This window comes from Glycine max, chromosome 10 (genome assembly GCF_000004515.6).
Source record: "Glycine max cultivar Williams 82 chromosome 10, Glycine_max_v4.0, whole genome shotgun sequence".
NCBI classification, from domain to species: domain Eukaryota; kingdom Viridiplantae; phylum Streptophyta; class Magnoliopsida; order Fabales; family Fabaceae; genus Glycine; species Glycine max.
In genome coordinates this window covers 44,565,980-44,575,384 of record NC_038246.2, presented here as the reverse complement: position 1 = coordinate 44,575,384, position 9,405 = coordinate 44,565,980, and the positions used below count along the sequence as shown (strand labels likewise).

Genomic DNA, 9,405 nt, shown 5'->3' with positions numbered 1-9,405 from the left:
GCATGTTTGGATTAAAACTTGTAAACTTAAATGAATTTTATTTTGCAAAAGCAACTTTGATATATTGCTTTCATTTGAAACTTGGTTTCAGACTACTAAAGATATGTTTGGTTTGTAGTTGAAAATACTATGGCGCGCATTCTAATGCAAATCCAACGGATAAAAGTAAAGTGAAAGCAAGAGTAAGGGTTTTGATCCTTTGACAAAATTATTTTTGCCTCAAAAGTACTTTTGCAACGCAAATCCAAACATGCCTTGTGCAAAAGTACTTCGGAAAAAAAAAAAACCAAATCATATCACCAAATTAGGTTTATTGGACAAATGGAAGTTAAAAGAGGCCAAACGGAAAACCAAACAAAGTCTTAATGACTAGGATAAACTTCAACAATAATCAACAATACTTGAAAACAAATGGGGGGTTGCATTCTGAACTGGAGAAGAGTTGAAAGTGACATAAGGTAACGAAGCATTCAATGCTATCAAGCATGCTCGAATGCGCTTGGGTTCTGTCATACATCGCTTTGCTGTAGTTGAACAGATAAAGGGGCACGGGCTTCTGTGATGGTGGATGCATGTAGGGAAGAGTTGATAATTAAAAATTTAACTAGATATATACCAAAACTTTTTTTTTAAAATTACAGTCAATGACTTAACTTAGCATGCACATTAAATTCCATTCTTTTGACAAATACTACTATGGATTTTGGGGTGATAAGAAGCACACCTACCATAAGCCTTTAAAAGTAAATCAAGATTAAAATATACAATAACAGATATATTTCTTTCCATTATATTTAATTTTGTATAGAAGATGGTGGAAAATAGACTTAGGTGGTTTGGGCATGTAGAGAGAAGACCGGTAGACTCTGTAGTGAGGAGAGTAGACCAGATGGAGAGAAGATAAACAATTCGAGGCAGAGGAAGACCCAAAAAGACTATAAGAGAGGTTATCAAAAAGGATCTCGAAATTAATGGTTTGGATAGAAGTATGGTACTTGATAGAACATTATGGCGGAAGTTGATCCATGTAGCCGACCACACCTAGTGGGATAAAGCGTTGTTGTTGTTGTATATTTAATTTTGTATCCACTCAAAGTTCACTTTCAAAAGATGATCCAAAATGTGGGGGAAGATAAAAATGCATATGATTATTGTGCGCTTGATCATTGATGCTAATTAATTGAGTCACTAATAAAAAAAGGCATCTACATTCATTGAATTAAGTAACTAAAAAAATCAAACTTCTATAATAGCAAAAGGTATGTTAATTGAACAATTGAAATGTGAACACTACGCTTTAGTTTTCACACATTTGTTGAATGGTCATACTGTAGCAGATACTCAGGGATATTTTGCCAATAAAATTTTTGCAAGATGGCAACGTTTTTGCATTTAAAATTCCTTGGTAGAGCACAATATATCAACAAGACAAGGTGCTTTGCTAAAGTATATTTGTCATTGACGAATTAAAGCTTGGTGGAACTTCTTTTAAGAAAAAAGAATTAGGCTACCTAGTGGAGCCTGAAAGACACATGGTATTGGTGTGACAAGAAGATTAGATGAGACAGGATAAGAAAGACAGAGCATCCCACACACCGTTTCATTATTCTATAATACCCATCTAACAACATAGCCCAAATCCGGTTCATGATCTTGCTTCGCAAAGAAGTCCAATTGGGGTCCATATCTCAAAAGCAATAGAATCATTTGTAGTTACCAAAAACACCATCACTTGTTCCAAATTCTTTGCTTGCCTTGTCTAAATTCACATGGAATTGATGCCTCTGTATAGACCAGTTATATGGATAAATATGTCAATTGTGTCACTTGTATACTTGAATAAAAAAGACCGGGAAAGGAGGGAAGAAAAGCAAACTCGTCACTTTAAGACAAAAAATAACTTCCTTAATAACTAAGAAGGACAATCTCATTTCATTTGTTAGTTTTCACATCCTCCAACATAAGTTTCTGAGTTTGAAACACAGCATAAACAAAGCAAAATATGAATGCCACTCTCCCTTTTTAAATGGAAACAAAGCTGAAGACACCACACGAGCAATCGATAGATAACAAACTAAAGATAGAGTGAGAGTGAGAGACATGTATAGGTTCAGCAACACAGTAATCGGGTTCTTGAACTTGTTCACACTTTTAGCATCCATACCAATAATTGGAGCAGGTCTATGGATGGCAAGGAGCAGCACAACCTGTGAGAATTTTCTCCAAACCCCTCTTTTGGTTATAGGATTCGTTGTGCTAGTGGTGTCACTAGCAGGCTTCATTGGTGCATGTTTTCATGTGGCATGTGCACTATGGTTGTACTTGGTGGTCATGTTGTTCCTCATAGCAGCACTCATGGGCTTCACAATATTTGGTTTTGGTGTGACTAGCAAGGGCGGTGGTGTGGAAGTGCCTGGAAGGGTTTACAAGGAGTATCGTCTTCAAGATTACTCACCATGGTTGAGGAAGAGAATTCAGGATCCTCGCTATTGGAACACTATTAGAGGCTGTATTTTGGGGTCTAAAACTTGTGAAAAGCTTGCCTCTTGGACCCCTCTTGATTATATGCAAAGGGATATGTCTCCAATACAGGTACAATTAGTTTTTTTTTTTTTTAATCAGTGTTAGTTGTTACGATCTTTCACTCTCAAAACAATCTTATAATTCCTACAGGTACAATTAGTTATGTTATGTAGCTTCTTTCTCTTTTGGATTTGTTTAAGCGTTCAAATTTTGATGTCACTCTTATTAGCTTCCTATGTGTGTAAATGAAAATTCTTAATGACTAAAAATTATGAGCTAATGAACTAAGAAGCTAAACTAGAAATAGATGATTTCAATATATAGTGGACTGGTGATAGGTTTGTATTTCTTCTTTTGGTTGTTACTACTACTAATTTCAAATTTGTGAGACTTATCATTGGTAAGTTATAATTGTATTTTTTGAATTTGGATTTTGCAGTCTGGATGTTGTAAGCCACCAACTGCTTGCACTTACAACGTGGCAACAACAATGATGACTCAAGACCCTGATTGCTACAGGTGGAACAATGCCCCTAATTTGCTATGCTATGAGTGTGATTCTTGCAAAGCTGGTGTGCTTGAAGACATAAGAGGGAATTGGCACAAGCTCTCGGTTCTCACAGTCACCATGCTTGTGCTTCTCATAGGGATTTATTCCATTGGGTGCTGTGCTTTCAGAAACACAAGAAGAGCTGAAACGGATTATCCCTATGGTGAAAACCGCATGACCAAAGTCCGACCTAGATGGGATTACCATTGGTGAGTCCAAAATTTACAAAATCATATTATTAATTCATTTCCCTTATATGAAAATCATGCCTATTAATTCAATATAATTTATCGATTTTTATAATAATTGCTTAAAAAATCATAAAAAAGTAATTATAGTATAAAAACTTTTACAATGAAAATGCATATCTATTAAACTTTATTTCAAACGCTTAAAATTGAAGTCTTTTGCTTTGGGTATGACTTTTGATATGCTTTTTCCCACAGGTGGAGGTGGTTACATGACAGGAGAGAACAGCTTTATTAGCTGAGAAGCTCTAACTACAATCCATGGTATAGACTAGAGAAGGCATCAAGGCCTTTCCATTCCCTGAATGGCTGCTTTTTTGTATAAAGCATAATTTCGCTTTATCTCAAATATCGTAACACGCCGTTACTTTTTCTCATTACTAGTTGATTTTGAATTTTAATACATCAACAAGTACACTGAATTATATGCAACGGGGTAGATAGAATAGAATACGCACTCTAATTAATCCCACTTGCGTTTCCGTTCTTACGCACAAAGGTAAAAATAATGGAAGATGGATGGAATAATCGAATAAGTATGTAGCATTTGGTGCCGTGTTTGCTCCAAATGGAACATCTACATTCCATCTTAGAACATAATTGAACTATAAAAAAAACTTAGAAAAGTAATACTATTTGATTTCATTGGAAAAAGTTAAAACAGTAAAACGAACCGGAATAATATTTTTTTTATCAAACACAAAATAGTACAAATGATCTTATTTCATTTTATAAATTACTAAACATAATACACAAAATAATAATATCTCATTTCATTTTATTCTACTTTATTTCAGTATTTGCCAACACTACCTACATTTATTAGAATTTAATTAAAATATATTAACAATGTATTATTTTTACACTATTATTCAATCATGAATTAACACGTATGGTAAGATTCTTAATTTTTGTAACAATTATTTTAAATTTATACCTAAGTGATTTTTAATTAGTTTACAATGTAAAAAATATATATCAATTAAACTCAATTTTAATTAAAAAAACAGAAAGATCAGTCCGAAAAACGCTATCTAAAAAGTTACGGAGATTGCTGGATTGCTATTACTCATAATAACCCCAAGGCCCAAAACTCTTTTTTAATTTCATTTTTTACTGGGTAAGAATAATGAAGCATTGAAGGATTCTGTTGGGCAATGGTTTCCTCCATCCCCATTTTTTACTTGATGCACCCTCAAAATTTTTAATATTCCCTGCTTATCCTTCTCTCTTGCTCACCCTTTTCTCTCCATCTTCCTCCTCTCATCTCCCATCGCCCCTTCTCACGATTGTCATTGCGGAATCAATCCCTTCCTTTGTGCCTCTCCTTCCTTGCGTTGCTGCCACAACCTCCCCCACCTTTATATTCGTGATTCATGATTATGGTTAAACATATTTTGGATTACTCACTTCAGAATCATGGAACCATAATTTGGGAATCCCGAATCCAAAATTATTTTGGATTGAGTGACCTAGAATACAATTATTCAATCCAAAATTATAAAGACTAGCTTTTGGATTTGGGATTCTAGAATTATAATTTCATAACTTTGGATTGAGTATCCAGAATACAAAAATTATGAAACCATACTTTTGAACCCTGAATCTAAAGGTGGAGGAGACTATGGCAATGATGCAAGGAAGGAGAGGCATGAGAGAAGGGATTGATTCTACAGTGGTGATGATGAGAAGGTGCGATGTGGTGGGGGAAAGGAAGAAGAACAGGGTGAGCAAGGGGAGAGGTGAGAAAGGTAAGTTGGGAATAAAGAGATTTTGGGAGGGCAACAAACAAAATGGGGTGCATAAAGTAATTTTCATTCGGTTGTCATATTTGTCCCGGTGTACATAGGAAAAAATTTATAGGCCCTTAAATAAAATAAAGAGAAAAAAAAATGCCTTTTCTAACATTTTATATATTTTTTTCAGGATATATATATATATATATAGTTAAATTATACAAATTAATAATACATCATATCTCTTTAAATCTTAGTTATTATAATAATTTAAAAAATATTACAGGAAAATATAATTTAATAGTTGGAAAATTATGAAGATGAAATGAGAATAATTAAATTTAGAGGGATAAAAATTACACAAGTAATAAAATACGAGGAGAAAAAAGTATAATTAAATTTAATAATTAGTAGCTAAAACACATCACCCTTTTCTGTAAAGTGTTTTCCGTTTAGATAACATTTAAACAATCCAAATAGATTTTCATGTGTTTTCTTTTAACAAAAGAGGTCCTCCCTATAGTTCTTGGGTTATTCAGAGTAGTTTAGTGCCGTCTTTCTACAATCATTGTGGGTCGACGAGTACCGTAACATTATCTCCAGCATTCAGAAGACAAAGGACATTAATGCAATGGTGGGGTTTAGATCACCTATTATTGGTTTGAAAGGTTGAAGGTGTTAACAGCTCTGTTGCTTCATGAATTGTTCAAATAAATTATTGACAAAATCAACTTAGAACTCTCTGGCGCTACTTTAATGGCGAACATAATAATTGTTTCCCGAACAACTTGCAACATCATTATGACGTCATTAACAAAAAAATATCCCAATATTACATGAATATAGGAGTGTATAACTATGATTAGACTAAGTTTGACTAAATCCGTCACCCAAACCAATAAACAAAATTTCATATTGAATTAGGTTGGATTTTAAAAAAATTCTATTAAACTCAACCCAAATCAACTCGATCATAAGTGGGTTGGATTAGGTTGGATCAATTGGATCAAAATATTTTAAAAATAATTTTATTTTGCATAATTTAATTTTTGAATAAATTGTACAAAAATAAAAAGGAAGTTCATCTGTAATTAAAAATTTAAATAAACTTCCTAAACTCTTCATTTTTAACAAAATTAAAAGAAAGTTCATCAATAATTATTATTTTTGAAAGTATTACAAGAGTCTGTTCTTAAGTGAGTTCAACAAGTTTCATATTAACAACGAGTCATCCTCACATCCCTTCCCAAGAATAATAGTCTTTTGTTTCTTATCAACATGATGATTAGGGTCTTTTTATCGTCTCTCACATGCTTTATCAAATTAGTGGTCCCATATTTACAACAATACTTGCAAAAAACATCATCATTTACCCTATTAGAATGAACCCACACTAGAAGGAGTTCTGGTAGGTTTTCTTTTTAGCGCCTTCAAGTGAAGATGGAGCTTTTGGCCCTTGTTGAGTAGGATCCTCTGGCACTTGTTCTGATTATGGTGGAACTTCAGCATGTGCAGATTTAGTAGGACATTGAAAAAGAGTAAGTGGTGGTAGAGGACTTGAGACATTAACATGACTAGTACAACTTCTAGTTGCCATTTGTCTAAGATAACATGTGCAATATAAAGGAAAAATATTAATAATAGAGTATACTCAATTAAAAACAATTGAGATATAGTCCAAATTCTCTATTAAAAATCTACCATTTAGAAAATCTTCAAATAACCCAAAATCTTAATCAAACATATAGACATAATCCAAAATCTTATAGGGTTATTAGTGTTATACAACCAAGACACTAGAATATAATTCATTTGGTCTTTAACAATTGTCTCCAAAAAATACTTATTATTATTATTATTAGAATAATATATATGTTTGGGTTAGGTTGAATCACGAATTTAAAATACAAAATAAGTTATTTAACCCATTTAATATTGAGTTTAATTGGAGTGTGTTTTGATCTAAACATTTAAAAAACTCAATCCAATCTATTTGGGTTGAGTTGGGTTCAAGAGTCACTCTAATAAGTGAACACACACACCCACTCTAATAAGTAATCTATTTGGGTTGAGTTGAATTCAAGAGACGTTTGCAGCCTTGATTCATGGAATTTCATGCTTCTTCTGTTTGGTGGTAGATGCATGCACAAATGTTACGTGGGTGAAGGGGAATTGAATTTGATTTGGAGGATACGACACATGTTTAAAATTATTGTTTATTAATTTCCTTTAAAATTGTTTTTTAAGTAGTTTTGGTATAAGACTTGTGTAAGTAACATATAGTTGTGAGTTTTTATCCCATAAATAAAAAAAAATTAAAAATTACATATATAATATAAGTTAAAAATTATTTATTTAAGTGATACAAATTATTATTCATATTCACAAATTGATTTTCTCCAAATTGATTTCTCATCTTCTCTTTTTTTTTATACATTTAGGAACTGATTTCTCAATGTTCCAAAATTATTGCTTTTTTTAATTTTATATTTATTTATTTTGTTTTAAATATTTTATTTTTATTTTTTTAATAATTTTTTTTGTTTCCCTTTAATTTTATGATTTATATATTTTAAAAAGGATTAGCAATAGGAATTAGTTAATTCCTTTGAAATTTTTATGAAGTTCTTCATATTTATAATGTTTTATCGATGGAATAATAATGTAGTCTCATAATTATAAATTATGGGTTAAATACAAATTTTATTGAAAATAAATTAATTTTGTTTTTTTATAGAAAGATTAAAATATTTTTTTAAAATGAAAATCTAGTCTAGAAAAAATATCTCAATCATACAATAGTTTTTTTTTTTCCATTTTAAAAAATTATAAATGTAGTGTTATTCTACATGATTAAAGAAGAAGAAGAAAAACTTAGATAAATATCATAATCCTCATATACTAATGTGATTATTGTGGAGAATCTTAAAAAAAATAATTCCAATGATAAATTACAAATTAAAAAAAACATAAATATATATAATTAATAAAATGGAAATACAAAAGATTTTCACTCTTCTTTAAAACAAATAAAAAATGCACTTAAGAAATCTATTATTGAGAAATTTGTTCCAGCAAAAAAAACAAAACAAAAAAAGTAGTTAAAAAATTGGTTCCTGAAAAATAGATTTCTCACTTAGCAAAATAATATATATATATATATATATATATATATATATATATATATTTGAAATATATAAATTATAAAATTGAAAATTAAAAGGAAATAAAAAATAAATATTTTAAAAAACAAAATAAGTAAATATAAACTTGAAAAAAATTGGCCCAATAACCGATTTCTCAAATGTATATAAAAAAAGTGAAGGTGAGAAATCGATTTGGCAGAAATTGATTTATCATGATAATAATTTGTATCACTTAAATAAATAATTTTTAACTTATATTACTTGTATAATTTTTTTTTTTTGTATTTAGGGGTTAAAAAACTCTATACTTTGTAGTTTTGCCATGTTAGTTATGACGGGTGAGAGTGTAGTCCATTGTTCAGCTCATATTTCCTTTATAATTACTAGCGAAAAAACAAGTTATCTGTAATTTTTATAAGATGAAGATTACGAGAATAATTAAATTATATCGTAATAACTTATATTACTATAGATAATTTTGAATGACGATAAAAAAAATCTCCATTTTAAAATTATAAAGAAAAATGAAAATGAATATTTGCAATTTGATATAGAGATGGCCATAATATGTATTCTTTAAAAAGACTGTATATTTATGCAAAAAAAAGCAGAAAGAAAAAAAACATTCCTTAAATTCTAATGGTCTATATATCAGCTTAATTATTTGATAAGATGTCACTAGTTTGAGTAGAATTGAATTTGATCTTTTTAAGATTTTAAGTTTATATCTTACATACTAATTACAAAAAATAATATAATTAGGAGTAAAAATTTCATTAAAGATAATGAATTAAAAAAACATACCCTTAAATTTAAGGATAAAAGAGTAATTAATCTTATTTGATACAAAGATAACCATAATTTGTGTTTTTTTTAAAAAAGACAGTTTATTTATGTGAAAAAGGTAATACAATAGATTTTACTAAAAATAATCCGATCCGTTAAACTTATTGAAATGAATGATTATTATTAACAGTAGCCTTTTTGGCAGATGAATATTATCAGCAGGATTAAACAATTGACCCTTAGAAGCAAAAAGTTATGAATTTGATGATGAGGTCAAGTGGTCAACATAGGGTTGCAATCAACTGGCAACTTGGCAAAAAGCTATCCGTGTAGGGAAACGCCAACGAGAGGTGGAATGATTCGGAAATTGCTGCTCCAACTTGCTCGATCTTCAACTCACTAATGTATGCAACTAC

The 9,405-nt window shown here is 30.4% G+C and overlaps 1 protein-coding gene across 1 annotated transcript; it reads left to right on the top strand.

Annotated features, from left to right (window-relative positions):
• The first annotated feature begins 1,681 nt into the window (after window positions 1–1,681).
• LOC100775780 (tetraspanin-6) lies at window positions 1,682–3,698 on the top strand. Its single transcript, XM_003536312.5, has 3 exons — window positions 1,682–2,592; window positions 2,963–3,282; window positions 3,520–3,698. Exons 1-3 carry the CDS (start codon window positions 2,101–2,103, stop codon window positions 3,557–3,559), a joined length of 852 nt encoding a protein of 283 aa, XP_003536360.1. The 5' UTR covers window positions 1,682–2,100; the 3' UTR covers window positions 3,560–3,698.
• Window positions 3,699–9,405: the final 5,707 nt, after the last annotated feature.

Bases quoted from the DNA above. Each gene is read 5' to 3' on its own strand.
- LOC100775780 (XM_003536312.5), top strand. From the start codon at position 2,101: ATGTATAGGTTCAGCAACACAGTAATCGGGTTCTTGAACTTGTTCACA. The intron at 2,593-2,962 runs GTACAATTAGTT...TGGATTTTGCAG, and splicing joins GGGATATGTCTCCAATACAG to TCTGGATGTTGTAAGCCACC. The intron at 3,283-3,519 runs GTGAGTCCAAAA...TTTTTCCCACAG, and splicing joins CCTAGATGGGATTACCATTG to GTGGAGGTGGTTACATGACA.